Source organism: Opisthocomus hoazin, chromosome 7, assembly GCF_030867145.1.
Source record: "Opisthocomus hoazin isolate bOpiHoa1 chromosome 7, bOpiHoa1.hap1, whole genome shotgun sequence".
NCBI classification, from domain to species: Eukaryota; Metazoa; Chordata; class Aves; order Opisthocomiformes; family Opisthocomidae; genus Opisthocomus; species Opisthocomus hoazin.
In genome coordinates, this window is record NC_134420.1 from 68416241 (window position 1) to 68437153 (window position 20913).

Sequence of the window (20913 nt, forward strand, 5' to 3'; positions counted from 1 at the left end):
GTGTACTCCACGCGCTCCTCCGCGGCCGGGGCCGCTCCCCCTCCCGGGCAGCCCGCGCACGCACCCCACTCGCGTTCGCCCCCCCGCCCCCGGGGCTGTCGGACCCCCCGCCACCGCCGGGGCACGCCGAGGCAGAGCAGGGCAGGGCGGGGGCCGCCGCCCGCCGCCCTTTAAGAGTCGCGGCGGGAGCGGCGCTGGCCCCACCCGCCGGCCGCGGGGCCGGGCCCGTCCCCCTCATTAATATGAAGGCGGCGGCGGCGGCGGCGAATGGGTAATGAAGCTGTCACTCCGGCACCTACTTGTTGGGCGTCCGCGGAGCCGAGGCGCGCAGAGGGCGAGCGGAGCCCGCGGGAGGGGAGCGGCGGCGGAGCGGCTCCGGGCGGCCCCGCCGGCAGCCCATGCCCTGCGCCCCCCGGCGCGCTGCGGGCGGCTCCCCCGCCGCCCATGCCGGGAGCGGCCGCCGGTCCGTGGCCGGTGGGCTCGGCGGGCTCCTCTGAGGCGGCGGCGCGGAGCGGCAGCAGGAGGCATGCGGGGCGCCGGGCGGCGGAGCCGGGCCCCCCGCGCCGCCGCGCTCGGCCTGGCGCTGCTCCTCGCCTCCTGCGTGCAGGTAGGGGGGCGCGGGGGGCTCCGCTCCGGGCTGCGGGGCTCCTCCCCGCTCCGCTTCCACCTTGCGCCTATCGTGTATATATATGTATATGGTTTTTAATATATATATGTATATATATATACACGTGCGCCGTGAAGCTGGCAAAAGTTGGAGGGGGGGACGGTCGGGAGCGCCCCGCCGCTGCCCCCCGCCGCGGTAGTAACGTGGCCGTCTCCCCTCTGGTTTTTTATTTTTAGGTGTCCCGGTCCACGGGCTATTTCGAGCTGCAGCTTAACTCGGTGCGGAATGTAAACGGCGAGCTGTTCAACGGGGAGTGCTGCGACGGGGCCAGGACCCCCCAGAACCTGGACTGCGCCCGGGACGAGTGCGACACTTACGTGAAGGTCTGCCTCAAGGAATACCAGGCCAAGATCACCCCGGTCGGACCCTGCAACTACGGGCACGGATCTACCCCCGTCCTCGGTGGAAATATTTTCTATCTGAACGGCAACAAGCACTCGCATCACGGCAGGACCCCCGAGACGGGCAGGATTGTTATTCCCTTTCAGTTCGCCTGGCCGGTAGGTTGATGATCGCGGTGTTGTTATCGCTTCCCCCCCACCCCAGCTCCCCCGTTAGAAGACCGGGCGAGCCGCCGGTGCGCTGCGCGGGCGGGGCCGGCAGCCTCCCGGGGCTGCGGGGCACGGCCGGCTGATGGGGGGGGGGGTGTGCGGGGGTCTGCGCGCTGCCCTCGCCCCGCCGGTCTCGCCGAGGGGCTGCCGGCGGGGACGGGGATGCCGGGGAGCGGCGGGGGAGCGGCCGGCGGCTGCGGACCGACCCCCGCACGGGCTGCGGGAGCGACTCGTGCGCGAAAAATTAAAAGAAAAGCCAAAAAAAGGGGAGAAAAAAAAAAAGAAGCCGATGGTGCGCGCAGACGGGGCGCCCGACGGCGGCAGCGCACCCCGGGGCGGACGAGACCCCGCGGCGCCTTCCCCCGGCAGGGGGCGCTGGCGGGCGGCGCGCGGCGCAGGTGGGGGGCGCGGCGCGGGGCGCGTGCCGCGGCTCGCGAAGGGCGCGAGCTTGCCGCCCGTCCCGGGGCGCGGGCGGGGCCGCGCGGCGGCGCGCGAGGCGGACCGGAGGGGGCGGGGGGGGAGAGCCGCCGCCCGCGGGCGTGAGGGCGGGCTGGGGCGGCGGCGGGGGGAGCCTGGAGCTGTGTCGTCGTCCCCCCCCAGCTCCCTTCTGGCTCCCTCGGCTCCCCCCCCCCCTCCAGCGCAGGAATCGGGAGGGAGCGCCCGCAGCGGAGCCCCGCTCTGATCCTGTCAGAAACCGGGTCCGCGCCTCGGCTGTGCGGCGTGCGAGACCCTGGCGCTGCCCCCGACCCCCTCTGCCCTCCCCTCCGGACCTCGGGGGTTCCTGTGACTCGGTCCACCCCCGCCTGACCGAGGGGGCACGTCCCCGGCCTCGGAGGACGGGCCGCTCCCGCTTTGAGGGGGCTGGGTGCGGGGCGAGGGGGGGGGAAAGGCCGGGCTTCCTGCCCGGCTGCAGGCAGGTAGGATCCTGCCGGGAGTTTCACAGCTGTTGCTCCCGGCCCTTCCAAGTGGGCCACGGGGTGGAAGCTGGCAAGTTGCGAGGCGCTGAGGAATGGGGATGGTGCAATGCCCGAGCTCGGGAGGGAGATAAGGATCGGGAGGCCCGGTACCTGCGGGTTGCGTTTGGCACTCGGTGACTGACGGGCGGAATGGCCCTCGCCGACCTCTCGGGATGCGTAGCGTGCGGGATCTGCGTTGCATCGAGTACTGCTGCGAGGAATGCTCAGGGACGAAACTGCTCGCTCGTGTTTTGTGCTAAAGGATACCAGTTCTCATAAATCTCTTAACTTTCTGCGCTGCCAGGGACCCTCCAGCCTGGTGCTCGTGCACCTCAAATTAAGAACTAACCGCTATTTGAAGGTGGGGGTTTTGCCCGAGTTAGGTGGTTAAAACAAAGTAAAGGTACAACCAGTAAATTTTTCTGCATGGAGGTGCTTACGTTCTTATTGCTAAGTTGAGATGATTTGATTGCATTTGTTGGTGCTGTGGCCTGTTGAAGTTGGAAAGGTTCCTGTTAACAGCTATAGCCAATAAGGGTATTTGGAACTCTGCTCTTAAGTTCCAAGATCAAAGGGAAAATTAAGATTCTTTCTCTTCTTTATTGACCATTTAATACAGGCTAGATGAAACCGTAACCTCTTCAGTAGGAAATTTTGGTAACATTAGCACCTCAAACTTTATATGTTATCTGCATGAGGAAGTAAAGGTAACTTAACTCTTATTTTGCCAATTCCTAGTACTGGCTACTTGAAATTAGAGGAGGGTTTGATAATCCTTCCAATGCAGGTCCCTAAGCCCAGCCTTTTTTGCTTTTTCTCTGTTGGAATAAGCACATTCCTACCTTGCAGCTGCCGGATATTGTTCTGTGCTCGTCAAGTCCTAAGAAAGGCCTGTTTGACCTGCCTCTTGCAGGTAAATTACCACAGCGTCTCTGGTGTACAATACTGTGTCTGCTGCTGTTTGGTGGTGGTTTTTTTTTTTTTGTTGTTTTTTTTTTTTTTTTTTTTTAATCATTGCCTCCAGCATTTTAAAGGACTTGAAATATTTGCCCTTTCTTTCCACCGTCTTTTTTGCAGCTGTTGCGAAGCAGCCTGTAATTTATTTAAACAGTGCTGCTGCAGTTTAGTGGGTGGCTGGCTGATTTTTGGAAGGTTTACTGAATACTCTCCCGGCCCACCCTCAGTTCTAAAAATAAGTTGTGGAGTAGCTGTACTTTTAAATACAGTCCCTCTATTGCAGTCTGTGGATGCCCTTTTGGAAGGAAGTCCCTCCCGTGTATTTAGTTACCTCTTGAACTCCGGACGTTCAGTCTGTTGATGGGGAACATGGCATCTTTGTCACAACTGTGCATAAGCCATATAGAATCTGCAAGAAAAAGCTCAACTGTAATGCTAGTTAAACACAAGGATTTTTGAAGTAGATTGAGTTTCTGGGTTAGGTTTCAGCTCACTGCAGTAATTGCAAAATTATTCTCAAATAATATTCTCTCTCTGCTCAAGTTTGCAAACACGAAACAACAATATGGACATAGTCTTTTCACATAATCTTTTTTTTTTTTTTTTTTTGCTGTTCAGTGGTGATGAAATTAATGTTTCTTAGTTGAATATGCTGGAAAGGGACAAGACTAAATAGAGAGCCAGAAAGCGCAATCTCCACTTATGAAACAAATTTGCCTTGGTGCTGGCAGTGAGCAAAGGATTTACCTGAATAGTTCTAGATTAGATTTTTGAGACTGAGAAATCCAACCCTAGTGAAAGGCAGCATTGGTATACGTGGACTTCTTCCTGAACCTCATCTTAATAACTCCCTCGCTGAAGGAGACTAGCGTATGAATGTATAAATTGCTTGAGGGAGGTTTTCTTGATGTCTGTTTGATATTGAAATTTACCAAGCTAGCAGTAGCTGTAAGGCAAGTAGCATCTTGAAAGGTGTGTTTTTGCCTTGCTTTTGTTGTACTGATTTTTTTTTTTAAGTTGCTAAAATTTTACTCTAAAATTTGCACAAGTGTCTGTTCTGTAAAGCTGCAGTACCAGAGCTCAGTGCCTTCCACTGTTTTATACAGTGTCAGTTATCCGGTGTATTCCTATTTCCTGTCTTTTTTTTAAATATCATTAGTCTGATCTCTGATTTGCAAGAGGAGCTTGGGATATTGCCAAAAAGTTCCTAAAATTGCTACCTTGGGATACATCATCCACAGAAATCTGGCAGTGGGAGAGCCTGAGGAACAGCTAGAACAATACAGCTGTCTTCTTCACCCACCTACCTCACATTTTTTTCTTTGCCTCCTGCTGTAAAGCTTGAAGCTTAATGCTCGTTTGAGATTAAGAAACAAACAATGTGGTTAAAATTTCTGTGCAACTTTAAAACAAAAAAGACGGAAGAATTCAAGTGGCTTTGAAGAATCGATTCTGATCAGTTAAGAGTTTAGATTCATTAATCTTGAGCATTTTTTTCTAGCACAAAGCTGTTTGTTCAGATGCTGAAGCTTCAGAAACACCTTGCACAGCAATATTTGTCAATAACGGCTTATTGGCAGAATTTTAGATGCGGGTTTAATTGAAGGCTGCTTCAGAAGATGATGTTTTAAAGTTACAGGCGTTCTGCTGGATGGGTTATGTGGAACCATTTTTCATACTGCTTTGTAAGATGGCATGAAATGGAGCTCTGTGTGTGTGGTTTTTTTCCCTCCACCCTGTTCCTTCCCTCAGGGAATTCGCTGCTTTTCCTGAACCATAAATATTGGTGTGGCATCCATTCCTTCAGTTAATTAGTCATATAGAGGAATTGTTCTGACTAGTTGTGGATGTTGAAATCGTGTATTACAGTATGCATTGTTATCTGCCTTCAGCCCCTCTGTTTTTGAGATTCTAGTGTGACTGGCAGTCAGTGCAGTATGCTTATGAGTACTGTATACTCTGAACTCCACAGGTGAACTTCAGAGTTCAGGGCCTTGGAGGTAAGTAGCAGAAACCATCAATTTCAATTATCATTTTCCTCGGTGCTTAGCTAGGACTCTGTGTACCTAGCTGAAGAAGGGGTAGTGGAGGTTCAGTCAGCCCTCACTACTTGCTTGGGTACCACTAGAATGTGGGCAACTAATTTATTATTTTTGTAAGACCCGATCTTAAGTTTTTCCTATATGGAGTGTGGTTGTAGCACCTCTCTCTAAACTTCTGAAGTACTGTTAACTTCCAGGTAGATAAAAGTGCGTGACAGTACATAAATTTAATATCCAGGCTCTGTGCGAGTTTCATCCACATGCAGTCCACGTGTGAGTCTCATCCAAATTCCTGGAAGGGTTCAGTCTTGATCTAAAACATACACAGGAGCGTGAGCCATCAAATATGTAAAGCTGTTGAGAGGATAACTTGGCTGCAGCAGTAAATGTTGAATTTCTTAGAAAGCAACCCCTCCCCTGCCAAAACCTGAGCAGAAATACTTGACCTTATAGCTTTTATTACTTAATGGGTACAGTGTTCTGTTTGGCGCTTTCAGATGTTGTCTGCTTCAGCACAGGATTCTGCATCAAGCGCTCTCAATCCTTCTGATTTGTAAAATGAAGGTGGTCAGGCCCTGGGAGGCAGCTGGCCTTGAAGCATGCTAGCTGGGATCCTTGGTGCCTGTAGAGAACTACATGGCCTGACTGTAGGAAACGTTGTCTATTTTTATTTGGCTGGTAGATCTGCAGCTGGTCTACCATCTGCCTTAATGCAGCCATTGCTGCTCTATGATCTGGATCTTGAGGCTTTGTAATGAAAGCATCCTGGATTAGATTACTCCTTGCTCACTGATAGAGTAAACGTGCATCCTGTCAGCTTGAATGACAACCCGTTGTGACAGATAAGCTTAAATTAGGCGGGTTAAAGTTAGGCTGTTTAGCACTGAAAAAGGAGCTTGTACACAGCTGTACCCAAAGGAAGAGTATCTACACTTTTCTCGTGAAAAAGATCAGAATTTCACAAATGAAGCATCCTCAAGTAACGCACAGCAAGCTCTACCGCCAAATAGTTGTTCTTTGCTTTATTGAACCTCCCTTTAACAAAAGGAAATGCATGCAGACACATAGTCCCAAGGAAGACCTGAGGGCAGGGAACGAGAAGTGAGAGCAAGACCTTATGCCGAATTGTAAAATTCACCTGGTGTAGTAATGGGTTGTATATGGATCACACCTCGTTAGCAGAGGAAGTCAGCATGGAAAAAATAATGTAGCTGATAGCCGTGTATTGATGGACTACATAAATATTTAATGTCCTATTTGCCAGCGGTGTAACATTTTTTCCCCAGGTGGAAGGCTCTGCTGATAGCACAAAGCTTCCTTTTTAATACTTTTGACCACTTTTCCAACCCCCAGCCTGAGCTTGCCGCTTGGTGACTGTCTCTGCCTGACTTCTCAGTATACTCTAGGACTTCTGTGGTAACTGGCATGCCAAACTGTTTGTTATTTTGACAAAATACCTGCAGTCCTTGTGCTCCTAAAGCCTTCCCCTGCCTGTTGAAATTCATGGACCGATGTATTATTGTGTACCAGAAAACATGGATCCGTGTTTCCTCAATCTTGGGGAGGTAGATCAGGGAATGGTATGCTTTCACCTGCTCAGTACTGTATTTCCCTTCAAACTTTTTTGATCAGAAATGAAAGGTTGAGGTTGGAGGAATGGTCTGTTGTATGAATGATATCCCTTTATTTTCAGGTTGCACAAATGGAAAGAGTAGCTTGTACATTTTGTTATACTCCCTGTTAAAAGGATAATCAGGTGATGTTTTAGAGACTGACTTCAGCAATGCTGGGTAGTGACAACTCCAGTTGATTTCAATAGCAGCTGCAGGTGTCACCTCTAAAAAAGAATCAAGGCCTTAATGGTGAGCACTTCAGAAGCACTCTTTGAAAAAGGGATTTATTATTGGCATGCTGTGTGTGCCAGCAACTATTTGCAGCTTGCCCAGAATAGAAAGCCTAAAGACTTAAGTTTCATGTAACTATAGAAAATCTGTCTTCTAATTTTAAGCAGAAATGTTCTTTGCACTCTTAGTTTCTCCCATACTGATGTCACTAAATCTAGAATTTCTTACGTCTTTGAAATAAATATGCCTCAGAGGACAGCATCCTGCTAACTATTTAAGTTTTTATACATTAAAGTTCTGGGGGTTTTTTGAATGTCACAGAGATGGTCAGATAGTAAAGAACACTTCTATTTATACTCCTTGAAAGCTTTCTTAAGTAAACACTTGCTTATTTACTAGAAACACTGAGGCTGAACTCACAACTTACAGACAAATAACCTTACCTCCCAGACACTGAGAGTGGTATGCTTAGACACCTCTTGTCAACTTTCTAATCTTATTCCAGAAGGTACTCCAGCCAGCCTATCAGTGAAATGCTACACTCTGAGCTGCACAGCTGGTGCAGGCATTAAATCTTTGACTGAAAATGGAATCAGTATTAAAGTAGTCAGGATTACTCTTACACTAGAGGATGTGAGCTGGAGAAGAGGGCGAGGTAGAAACAGAACACGTTCGATTCACTGCGATGTGATGGGGGCTTTGTAGCGCTATCTTTGGGCTGTTTGAAGATGTTTCTCCAAAAAAAAGGAGAAAGGTCTGGTAAAGACATGACTACTTGTAGCTTTAATCTTAATCAGGTTTATCTTTAACGTAGTTGGTTGGGGTAAAACCCTAGTTGGTTGTGTTTACATCAGACTTGTGATGTTTGGCCTAATTGAGCTGTGTTCCCGCTGTGTTGTAGACTTTCTGAGCGATCCTGTGAAGTTCGAGGAAGCCTGTTGGTGCAGATGTTGAGAAACTTTGTGTTGTAAAAGCTACATTCTGTATTTAATGCTACTGCTTGTATTTCTTGCACAAGTCCAGCTTGCTTTGGGTAAATATTAGAGTTCACTGTTTGTCAGCATGAAAGCTACAAAGTATTAAGTTTCTGTCAAACAATAAATCATGTGAAACAACTATGGTTTTTTGATGTAAAAAATCCCAGAAATGGTTTAGCACATTTTTGATCTGCTTGTTATTAATCAGTTGCCACAAAGTTTTTTTTGTATGAGAAGTATTGTATTTGAGACAGATGTGCGAGGTAAATGATTATTTTTTTTAATAACTTATTTTAAAATTACTTTTGTGCTATCTCTGTGGGCCGGTGGCTGTCTGGCCTCTCTTTTGAGCAATGCCATCGAGTCACTGTGTAGGTGAGGCGAGTAGAATGCATGCTTTCTGTGTAGTCTGACTCTTTCACTTGTTTTTTCTGTAGGTGTTGCTTTGTGTGAGTGTTGGCTCTGAAATACATGCTATGAACACACTTTAGAAACTATTAAGTTCAGAAAGCAGCTATGATTGCATCGTATACTTAGTCATCTGCAGAAGCTTTAAATTACTGTGTGCCTGAAAGCTTCCCTCCCTCTTCTGAAAACAATGCCAATGTTTTGTCAACTCTGTGTGGGTCCTATTTGTGTTGCTTGCTCCAGCTCAGAGCTGCTCAGCCTACTGAGGAGACTAAAAAGGGAGGGTTACTTGGAGGGTTACTTTCCTGCTAGCACATCAGCTTGCTTTTCCTTGGTCCTCTCTAATTCTAGCTGCTAGTAATCCTCTGATCTGGAGGGAGCTTGGGAGCAGCAGTTTGTAAGGAGAGAGGCTGCTTCAAGGGTGAGGAGCAAGGGTATACTGGCTTTGCTTCTGGCTCCCTAATGCTTAGCCAGATGCTTACCCAAAGAATAGTTGCTACTGTTCCTTGGCAGTAACTCCGCCATTCTCTTCCTCTTCAGCCCTTGGATATGCCTCTGATGGGTTCTTGCTGGAACGCTGCTCTGGCTTCTGGTTATTGTCTAAAATTGATCCATCTTTGGCCAGAGGTGACCACTGGCACTACTGTCTGCTGTATCCCGTTGGTGGCTTTTGAGCTGCATGTTGAGCTGTCATGTGAGCAGGAGGCTGATGTGTAGCCTGACCGCGGCCCCCTTCCCCTGCTGCTGCCCCCGGGCTTGGGGGATGGAGCAGTATGGGTGGCTAAGGCCAGTGGTGCTAGGTCATGTTGGGCACCTGCTGAACTTTGCCTCCCATGAGGTGGTGGGACCTTCTTAGAGCTGCTGCCTTCACCTGCTGTACAACCAGGGCCTGTTGAGAGGGAGAGAGCTGGAGAGCTGTTTAATGGCTCTCGTGTAGATGGTCTCGAGTCAGGGAGGAGCAGTCGCGCCTGATGTAACCATAGACTTTTGGTGCCTTTGCTTAGTGTATAAGGAAAAATACTCTATATAAACTTAATCTGTAAGACTACTGTCTGAAGTGGAGACTGTCGTATGTCCATTGATATTCTAGATGAGCAATGAAGCTAGACTAGGATTGAACAGAGGAGTTTATTCTTCAATTACTCAGATGCCTTTGGCTTTTTTCTTGATCTGATGGCTGGAAGTTTTGCTGAAAGAAACTTGGTTTTAGAAATACCTATGCAACGTGGTAGATGTGTTTAAGCATCACCAGAGATTTAAATACCATCCAGCTCTGAGATAAATGCTTGCTATTTACCTTAAACGTCTCTACTGCTGCTTTTGATGTTAAGCATTTTCCTTGTAATTATATTTGGGGAGTGTTTTACCGTTATAAAATGTTGTTGTTTGGGTTGAACTATAGCTTACGCTCATTTATTAAACTTTACTTGCAAGGTCATTTTTTTGAGTTGGATTTAGCCTTCATTTTGTGTAAAAAGGAGGAAAATTAAATGTGTATTAATTGCTATTTCAGATACTAAATAAAGTGTAAAAAGCATATTTGGCATGAAGATCTCATAGCAGGTGCTAAGAGAAGGTCTCAGCTGAAACACATAGTGAGCATGGATTTTTATCTGCGGTTGAAACAACTGCTCCTCAGTAGCACTTAGAATGCTGTATTAGATAGAAGGGGCAAGGCATTTCAAGGCTAAATGACAATCTTAGTCTTGCTTGATTAGAGCTTGCAGAGGTTGCTAAGAAACAGCCTAATAGTCCTTGAGTAACCAATTATATGCCCCTTGGACAGATGCACAGGTGCTCATTCTCCAAAGTGTGGTTTTTTTTTTTTTAAATCTGAGATAAGACTGGAGTATTAGTACATAAAGTGCAATCTGTTTACATCCTGCTTCGGGATTGAAAGTCCTGTTTATATATATCTTGTTCCCAGCAGGATGTGTTCTGGTGTTTTTTGTTCAGTACATTAGTCTTTTATTACTATTACACTGAAATGTTCTTGCAGTGCCTCTTCTACTTCCAGATAGTCCACTAGGTCTCTAGTCTTTCTTGTGCTTTCTAGTACTCTGAACATACCAGCTTAAGTAACTTTAAGCTTCTGACGTTTGAATTTTACATCTTAAATTTTACATTTCTGGACTTTCGGTGAGTAGGTGGTATTAATATTGAAGCAGTATCCTACAGTTGGTAGAAAATGTTGGTTTGAGGTAGAGCTAGCTTTCATTACTGCTTCCAAAGCAGTTCTGTACGTGCAAATTGTAGTGAAATACTGTATGAGCTGGCAGCTAACCTAAACATCACATAGGATTCTTTGAGTCTTTTTTTTTTTTTCTTCTGAATATGTATAATTCTGTTTTTGGCATTATCAAGTTGAAATGTCTACCTTAAAACACAATCTACGCTTTTAATGTTAAAGGTCCAGGATTCCAGCTGGAGAACTTCAGTTCTACCTAAGAAGCTTGTGCATGCTTGTAAGGCTTGACTGACAGCTGCTTTAAGCAGTAACTTGAGAAGTATATAAATAGCTTAATTATTGATCTACTCCAATCAAGATGGAAGTGGACGTTTTTCAGGGTGTGCAATTTTTGGTATCATTTACTGCTCTTGTTTGATTGAGGACAGTTTGATTAGCACTGGTCTGGTAACATGTGCTGCTGCTACTGAATAGATTCTAGTGGCAATTCCTTTCTCTTACACCATGTACAAAAAAAAATTTTTGGGAGTGCTGTTGATAGTTCTAATTCTCCTTTACATTACAAGAACATGATTTTCCTTATATCACAACATGGAGTTTTTACTGTAACTGGCTGCATGCAACCAGGGAAGTCTAGAAGTCAGACCGTGTTTACTTGGACTGTTAAGAGCAAGTATAGCCATCTGCTGTCCCTCAGCAATGACTGGTTTTCTTGTACACAACAATGAGCTGGTAGCACCTCGTGTGTTGGTTATAAACTGTTGTTTAAACCGTATGTTTATACATAGGCCTGAAATGTTTTAGTGTTGTATCTGGCTGTTGGAGACCTTTGTAGAACAGAGTATTGTTTCCATGATTCACCCACACAGTACAGGGCTTTCTTCTGTCAGAAAGTGACAAAGGGAAGGAAAAGAAGCAGAGAAACTAAAATGTTTAGACTTGCATACACACTGAAGGTGCTGTTTGTCTAATATTTAGTGCTCCTGCAGTGCCTTCTGACGTTTGCTGTTAAGCTGTGATAACTTTAGGGTTGTATGGTTTATAGCTTGTTGTCACTTCACATCTACTCTTGCTCTGTAAGAGGTGAAGTGTAAAGTAGTTGCTCAAAAGTAGCTGGTGGCAATTCTTTAGAGGGCAGTTTTCAGATTCACATCCTTTTTTTTCTAATGCTACGTGTCCTGGACTTACTGTGGACTGTCAGAACGTAGTTGTCACAGGGCTTAGAAGAACAAACTGTTGCATATCAACAGATCTTCTCAAGCTGTTCGTGTCTGCTCCCAGATCACCCCAAATGTAAGGTAACTAAAATAAGCTTTAGCTGGCAGGAAAATATAGGCTTGACTTGTGGCAGCTTGCTATTGGTGATAATTTGTATGTCTCTAAGGCCATGGGATGGATTTTCAAGATCTGGTAGTCTGAAACTTCAGCTTGCCAAGGAAGCTGAGGAAGACAGCGCAGCAGAAGTCAGTAGCAAATGAAGTACTAAAGAAACTGAAAAGTATTCACTAGTACATGTTCTTGAGTTATGAGTCTAGCTTTGGGCTAGCAAAATTAGTCTCCATGGGTTTTTCTTAATGTTGGCTTACTTCACATGGCTTCATTCTGTTCTCTGTTGACGCTCATCCTTATGAGGAAAGCCGTAACACTGGTACCCACTAGAGAAGTAACTAAGGGTCAACAATAAAATGAACTTGAAGACTTGCTGAGATAGTCTCCCTTTCATAGCTTCCAGATGCATGTTAGTGGAGGGGAGAAGGAAAAAAAATGAGAAGCACTCTTAATTCACTTGCTTAGAGTAAATTAACAGGGGAGGTGCCTGTTTTCAAAAGTTGTTCTGTGTACTTTGCTACACTTGTTACAAAGCTTTCCTTCCAAAGGAGTGCCAGTTTGGGGATTTTGTCTGATTTGTAACAATATAAATCTATATCAGATCCTCTCCAGTTGACATTAATCTGAAAGATATGATTTGATAATAAAATTCTGATGCTGCTTTGTTATGGTGGGATTAATCAGATCTTGCTTGTCACATATTCAGATAGGTACCTTGGAATTGTAGGCTTCATATACTGTTGTATGCTGTGTTTATTTGCCTCTGTAAGCACTTCATTTTTAATAGTAATTAAATACAGTGTAGTGGCTGGTGCTGCAAATGTGAGAAGATTTACTGTAGCCATTAAGTACTGTTCTGAAGATTCAGTCCTGCTGCTGGAATATGATAAAAGCATTTGTTTCAGGAACATGTTTATAAACCTTTTTCACAGTTAAACTCTGTAGCTCCCATGTATATTTAACTAAGTGTGCAGGTCTGCATGTAGAATCCCTGTTTCATCATTTATTTGAGTTCCTTGCGTGTGTTGATCTGCATGAAAGAATTTGCACCATCTCTTACAGTGGTGACTCTTACTTTTCTGCTCATCTTATTCCTGTGATTTATGGAGAACAGCAAGATACAGATAAAGCTGTGGTTGTGTCTGCAGTGTCCTGGTTCAGACAGCTAAGGAGGTTGTCAGGGAAGATGAGTAGATATTGAAAGTTGAAGTGTTTTCTTTCTGTTTCTCTGCCAGCCTCTTTAGCGTGTGCAGAAATTCAAAAGTGAGCTGGTGTTCAGTTTGTGGATGAAATGAAGGACAGTTTAAGTGTTCTCTCCTTTTTCTGGTTTAACGACATTTCTGTTTCTAGCTGTGAGGAAATCTAGAGTCTATTTGATAAATCTCTTGTGAAAATATGATGTTCAAATTGAAACTGTTGTGCAACTCATGTAGCAATAAAACTAGACGTTTGTGTTCGTTTACGGTGAAAAGTCCTAGAACAATACCTGTGCTCAGAGCTGATGCCATTGGAGAAAAATGATATATCTTGTTTGGAGCTGTATGAATGTTTGATCAGTCAGCTGCTACCATCACTGTGGGCCAGTCAAAGCCGTTGCCTCGCATGTCCTTGCTAAAACGTGACTGATGCTGCCCAACTAGCTCTAGAGTTGGCTCAGTTGGGTAGGACTGATGAGAGAGCTGAAGAGGACCTAAAAAACCAGTGTCCTCATCTCTGTGCTCCTTCAGGAACAGAGGCTGAGTGTGGGCCTCTCTTGTTCCTAGGGCAAGACATCTAGGCTCATTAGCTTGAATTGGTTTTGCTGGCGTTTGGTTTTTCAAAAACAAAGGGAAAGACTGCAGTGCTATCAACAGCTAACTTTGTTTAAAAGGGTTGAGATTAAAACACTACTCTGTATTGCAGGGAACTTTGCATACATAGAACTTCGGGGCTTATCTATTTTTTTTTTTTCCTGTATTTGCTTGCTGCCTTAGTATGCATATTTCCAATACAAGAGAGAGTGCATGCAGGTGTTCTGTGTTTAGAACAATAATTAAAGTATGTTATTACATAGTCAGTTTAATTCCCTCTTGACTTGAAGTCGAAATTATAATGATGCATGGCTTGAAGTGCCCAGAGGACACTAATATCCATGCTGCATGGAGTGTGGAGGGGAGGGGAAGAGCAGTATTAATTACTAGTTCATCTTTGGGTTCTAAATATTAGCATAAAACAAGTCTTACACTAACCATTAACGGGTCTTCATGGTTGTTACACTTCAAAAGAGACAATCTAGCTACACTTTCATTAATGCAAGGAGAAAGTGTAGGTATAATGGGCTTAATGTATTTTGGACTTCTTCCAAAACTTTAGGAAAAGAGTAGGACATGGATACTTGGTTAATATCAAGTTTGTCTGAAACAGTTCAAAGGTGGTAGCAAGGCTGAAAGCTTCAGCTTATATCTAATAAAATGATGTTAAGATGGTACCCAGCTGTCTGTATGGTATTGTGCTTGTACGTGTTTCTTTCTAAACGGTTTTTTTTTTTTTTTTTCTCTGTTCTCTAATTTCATCAATACTTTTTTCTGTTCTTTGCTGTTGGATTAACTCAGTGGATTTCTGGAAACTCCAGGTGTGGTGGACAGAACTGTGTCTTAGTAACTATGAAGTCATTAAAGTATCTAAAATGTAAATAGCTTGTTTATTTCCTTTTGTGTAATGATCGGGCAAAATGTCTACTGAAACTTAATCCTGTGACTCTCCATCTAAATCAGTGTTTTCTGTTTTCAGTGTTTCTGACCCCACCCCCACCCCCCCCCCAATACTAGCAGAGAAACATCTGCTGGAATTGATACACTTTTCTGTATAACTTCTGAATTAATCTCAATTTGTAATCTCAATTAAAAATCAACACCCCGTGTTATCCCAAAATAGGATGGAAGGGAAAGCTATTACTTGAGGTTCTAGCAGGTCTGCAGGGTTAATTTAATTTTCCTTCCTGCTGCTTCTGCTCTAGAACTGTCAAAAAGAGAAATGAAATCTGGGGAGGTTCCACTGGCTCTCCTGTCTGAGAGACAGGTGCAATACAAACTGCGGCCCTTGTTTGACTGCTCTGGGGTAAACTGGTGGGATGTTGTCTGTTCTTCTTGTATGGTTGTAGTATAGCGTACCAAATTCTATTGTTTTGGTAGCTGGTATATTTAAGAGTTTTGTTTTGATAATTGGCTGGCTTTTCTACTATCTGATTTCTTGTAAGGTATAGAGGGAAAGTTTCCTGATGCTATTCTATATCCTGATTTGCTTTCCAGAAAATCTCATTGGAACACACACATTAATACCTATATCAAAGCATATTTAAAGATCGGTTAACTTTTAATCAGATTGCCTAAAGGTTTAGTATATGTAGATGTGTTAAGTAAAATAACTAGCAGAGGGGAGCTGGGGCAGTAGGAAGGATGAATAATGTTTTTTCTGAGCACCAGTACTTGCTGGTTCCATTAGCTCTTTCTTGTTCTGAGCTCACCAGCTGTTGAAACAAAGCTAAGTGACAAGCAAGATGGTTTGTTAGGACTCTCTTTTTAGGTGGATTTTACTTTGTGTGTGTATCATTCTTCTTTCTAGCACAGGTTGTTGTTCCACAGCAGTCACGTATGAACAGAGCATTGCAGTGCTAGGGCATCTGTGGAAGAGATGGCAGTTGGGAGAACAGTCCATTTTGAGGCCTCTTTTCCACATGCCTAAAGCTTTTTGTGAGGTGTTAGACCTATGCCGGTGGACCTACAGATCGCCTCCAAGAGGCAGGGAAGATCTGTCATGCTCTTTGTTGCAGTTTGGAATGTGCGTGGTGGGGTGGGCTTCCTTTATGTAGAAGAAAAGCAGCTTTACTGAGTTGTTGAATGGTGTTGATTTTCTGGAGGTCTTTTCCCATAACTTGTTAGAGGAAGGAGAAGGTGTTCTGTGGGTACTGACCAAAATGTTTAAGATGCTTTTTCCCTACTCGACAGTGTGCAGAAGTTCAAATCAAAAAACTTACCTGAAAAAGGTTTACCTCTGTAGGTACGGCTCCGAAAGGCTTGTGATGTCTTAGTTCCTGCTTTCCCACCTCTGTTTCTTTTGGCCTAAAATGGGTTTCCTGAGGTCACTAAGGATTCTTATCTGTGCTCATGTTCTGAATGTGTGTTGCCTGAGCCCTGGACTGAGCCTATAGCAGCTGTCAGATACGTAGCTACTGAGGCAGTTCCAAAGGGCTAAGCAGATATATCTAGTGTTTCCCTTTATCAGGAGTACTGAGGGTATCTAGGGGTATCTTTCAGAAATCTAGGTAATTAATCTGGCTTGCTCTGAAGAGACTGGATCTTCTTGCTGTAGCTGTGTCTGTGATCCCGAATAGTGACGAGGATTCCTTACAATATTTGAAGATCAGTTCTGCAGGTAGCAGTGTTGCATTTGAGGTGGTTCAGTCAAGTTAGGGAAACTTCTGCAGTAACCCTGTGACCTTCCCCCCCCCCCCCCCCCCCCCCAGCTTTCAAGTTCTAACCTTCCTTCTTTCTTATTAGCCGTTATTTCCAGACTGTCGCAGATGCTCTTACCTTCATAGATTTTGTGCCAGCCATGCTGACATAATCTTCACCCTGCCTATTGCATTCTTCCCCTAATTTCTCCTGGGGAGTATAGGTGATGTTTTGAAAGCTGTTTTCTACCTTAGTGTATTTGGTTCCCAAGTGACTGAGAGGTTGGGCTTTTAGTGGGGGAAGTATTTCTTGCTTGTGCTTTAGCTAGTGTGGAAGAACATGTCTGTCTGAGACTGTGATACTTTAATTGATGACGTATGTAGGCAGTGCAGAATCGCATTTAGTGGAGTAACAGTAGCTAGGAATAGCACCAGCATTCATCTACGTTAGGTGCCTTACGTATAAGCTGGTAGGGACTGGTTTTGGCTATACACAGAATACCTAAAGTTTGAAGGTGAAGTGCCTCATTTTGGTTACCTTTCTGTGTAAACCTCAGTTGAGTCTCCCCCAAGACAAATACTAGGCTTTTTTTACAGTTAAACCAGGATTTTTATCACAAATGTGCTGACAAACTTTTGTTTGACAAATTACTACAAAATCAGTAAACTTAGTATTTTGCTTGACACTTGTCAATCTTCAGCAAGTTAATAAATGATAAATGCTTGCTGTATTTTTGCATTTCTCTTATCTTGCTTTGGATGACAATATGTTCTGCTCTGTGTCTGTCCAGACACTGTGACACTACAGTGTCACCCAAATTAATGACTCTTGAAAGAATGTCTGTATTACCTTTTCCTCAGGAGAAGATTCAGAAGCCTCTAGTCCTCCAAACCTTTATTCCAAATAGTAAGATCTCCCAGTTAATAGCTCTAGCTCACCTTGTCTTCTTTTTGAACAGCATTTGTTGCATCTGCTGCAGCAGATACGTGGCTTGCTATGCATGTATTCCATACATGGTTTGGTGATTTTTGTAGTTATTTCATGTGACATTTTAGTAATGCAGAAAGGTGAATTTTGATTAGATTTTTCAATTATTACTTCTGTCACAGCTTTCAAAGAGGAGTTCCAAGGTATAATTATAAATCTAATTTAGAACTGTTTTTTGTTTCTCCTGGCTTCCCTTTTTTTCCCCCCTCAAACTCTACTTGGTCACAATTTTGATTACCCCAGGATAGATACTAATGGCTCAGGCAGGCATGCAAGATTCTACAGTGTAATTTTTTTTTTATCATTATTTTTAGTATTCTCTTGTTTTAATGTCAGTCATCAGAAAAAGTGGAATATTTGCTTCAGAACAGCACCTGTACTGAAACCAGGGTTGAGGGAACATAAGCAAATGTTCATGGAAGGCTAAGGGCAAGAATACAGAAAATTTCGTTCTCCCAAGCTTTGTTTTCAACCTGGAAACTTCCTGTACTAGTTGTGGTGGATGTCTCCTAAGTATTTGTGCTAGTCTGCCCTTGGACCCACAAAGCTCTCAAAACCACTTTGCGCTTAGGCAATGTGTGTAACATTTTGCCAAGCTTTGTGTGAAGTGCCATCTTCCAGTATTTCTTTTATTCTGACCATGGCTCCTGTTAGCTTAATTTGATGCCCTTTAGTTCTTGTCAAGAACAAGAAGATGGATGATCTATTGCAAACCATCCTCTGGGCCTTTTTGTACCTTTGTAGACTTCTATCACGTGCTCCAGTTCTCTCTTTTCCAGGCTGAGGAGTTTTGACCAACTCTTTCACTCATTTCATGCAAATAATTTCGTTCTTTGTTGCTTTTCTGTGGACCTTTGATTTCTAACATCCCCCCTCTTGAGGGATGCTATTCATACCATCTGTTTGGAGAGGGAGAGCAGGAGAACCACACTACTTCACCTTCAGTTACAGAATCACACAGTGGCATAGTGTCGTCTTTTCCCCTGTTTTTCCCCCTTGTTCTTTAGGGTGCTCTTTCCCACTGACTTCCGAATATTAAGTAGTGAAGACATGGATGAGAGTGGGAAGCAGATCTCTTACTATGATCGGATCAAAGAACTTGTGTTGAGCTTGTCAAGGGAACTTGCTTAGCTAGAAATAAGCTGGCTTTGGTGGATTGAAAGAGTAGCCATTTATGGAATTGACAAGTCATGAGACACATTTTGTGAAACCTTGCTTACCAATACAAATTTGCACGGAGCAAAGTCACAGGTGTTCAGGAACTCAGGATTATATGAGGCTCTCCAGAAATTAGCTTCTATTTGGCAAGGTTGGAAGGCTAAATGACAAGATTTGAAATACTGTACTCATTATGACAGTTGGTACAAAGAATTCTTAAATATACAGTGGAAAGAGAAAGAAATCATGGGTAAGATTAAACTGTGTATATGTTAGTCTAAGAACTGTTTTCAAGACTTCTGAGGATGCCACTATTCTAGTCACTGGAATATAATTGTAGTTATTTATCATTCACCTGAGATTAAACTGATTATTTTGTTCGTGAGTATTATGCATGCTCAGCCAGTTGGCAAAAAAAAACCAGCTCACCTATGTCACTCTTGATGTATTGATTAGTTCTATAAACCAGTACTTTTGTTGAGACATGTGGTACTTCGAAGGTGCATGGAGGTGTCGTAGGCAGAAGGCATTTGCAGTAAAATAGAAGTGTCTCAACAAAGCTGGTAAATGTGGCAGCTGATAGTTTGGCTTGGTATTAAATGTCGATAATCTTATTTCTTGCTGGAAAATCTCAGCAAAGGCAAGTTATCACAGGAGCCCTCGTACCTGAATAGCTAAGTGTTCACTGATGCTTTTTTTTTGCTTAGTTCTGGAAGTATAAGTAAATAATTTGGAAGCCAATCTTATGGTGTTTGTTCAGATTTAAGTGGCCACAGTTGATAGTTTGGACTTCACAGTTGGACCGTAATCTCCGTGAGTGCAGCAGAGATGTGTGTATGCTGGAATCGGGGGAGGGGGGATATAGCAGATAGCTGTGAAAAGCAGAAGCAGTAATTGCTTCTGTTCCACAGGACTAGCATTGCTACTGCGTGTGTAATGGTGAAAGACACTGCAATAGTGTATAATAATAAAATAGGGATGGTCTCTCTAGAATCTTTAATGTCCTGAGACCTGAGAGTAGCTAGCAGATCGGCTTTTCTTCGGATAAGTCCTGACATGACTACTGCCTGGTCAGATCTCCTGCAGCTTTTCTAAATAAGAAGCTAATGACTTGCTTCTGGCACTGTGAGAACTGTTGGTGAGGTCGATGTTTCCTATTTACTCAAGGAGGATGCAGCTCTGTCTGCAGCAGCTGTCTGACAGAGGGTGCTATCAAAGGTCAAGGCCAGTACTGAGGTGTTGACTACAAATACTGTGTCTCTAAGACTTGTCATTTGTCACAATGTTGAATCGTCTGAGATTTGCTTTGAGTTTGTCTAGGGTGTCGTTCTTTCGATGGTTTAGCTTCTCATATGTAGATGAGTCTCCAGGGAGCTTTCTCTTTTCTCTGTATGTGATCTGAGGTGACTGCATTAATGTTCTCCCTTGAGGAGCTCTAGTTGGACACATGACACTTTGGCCTATTGTGAGCTACCTGAAAATGGGTCATTGTTTCTACAGACATTAGCTAAAGCTAATACGTGACTTCAGATGATTTTTAGAACTCCACAGCTAAAATTTTTACTGTCCATGATATATCAAGACCCTCTCATGTCGAGAAACTTCTGTTGCATTCTGCCACAGCAGCAGGATCAGAGTATCTTCAGACCTTCACTTGAAGGTGTTCCTACAGATGTATCATCTGGTATGGTATGTCATGATCTAGTAGTTTGATCACCTTGGAGAGAAGCACACTGTGCTCCTGTTTCATAAAGCAGTAGGCACTACCAAATAGATGTTGTAATACCCCTTGGAGTTCTTCCTTGAAGTTGTTTTATCTTTTAGATGTGTGCATCTGGTGGTTGGTAGGATTTTTCCACCCAGTTGCTGTGTAATTTTCTTTAACTGGAGGTGAGTCTCTACCTGGGTGTTAAATTTGATATTAACTCCAAGACTGACTCCAACTTATTCACCTGTTGTTTTTATTTGTGCTCCTTTTGCAATGAAATGAGTCTTAATAGTCTAGACATCTAGATTTGCCCTGCCGCCCCCATATGCGTACAAACATACACGCCCCTCCAGTTATGACTTTGCTTAGTTTGGGGGAGGAGTGGAATGAAGTGTTCAAACTCATGTAGATAGAGATACCAACCTGTTGGCTGTTAATAATGGCAAAAATACCCCCCCAATCCTTCCCCGGTTTTGCAGACTTCCTGAAGATTGTCAGGTGGGGGTAATTCACAGAGTTCCCCTCAAATAACACTAGGGCTCCGAAGTCTGTAAACATCATCTGGCTTTTGTGACAGGGCCAAGAGAGTGTAACTGCCATAATTACTCTCAAGTAGAAGCCTTCACTTGCTCAACTGCTTGCTGCTATCTGCTGCCCATGTTTGCAGTAGTCTAACCTGGCATTCCACAGCAGTCCTAACAAAATGGGATT

At 44.2% G+C, this 20913-nt stretch overlaps 1 protein-coding gene across 1 annotated transcript in view; it reads left to right on the forward strand.

Annotated features, from left to right (window-relative positions):
• The first annotated feature begins 267 nt into the window (after positions 1-267).
• JAG2 (jagged canonical Notch ligand 2) overlaps positions 268-20913 on the forward strand; it is a 72037-nt gene continuing 51391 nt past the window's right edge. The window contains 3 exon segments of the mRNA XM_075426932.1: positions 268-372; positions 374-607; positions 844-1167. Of these exon segments, the coding sequence (XP_075283047.1) occupies positions 268-372; positions 374-607; positions 844-1167 (663 nt within the window).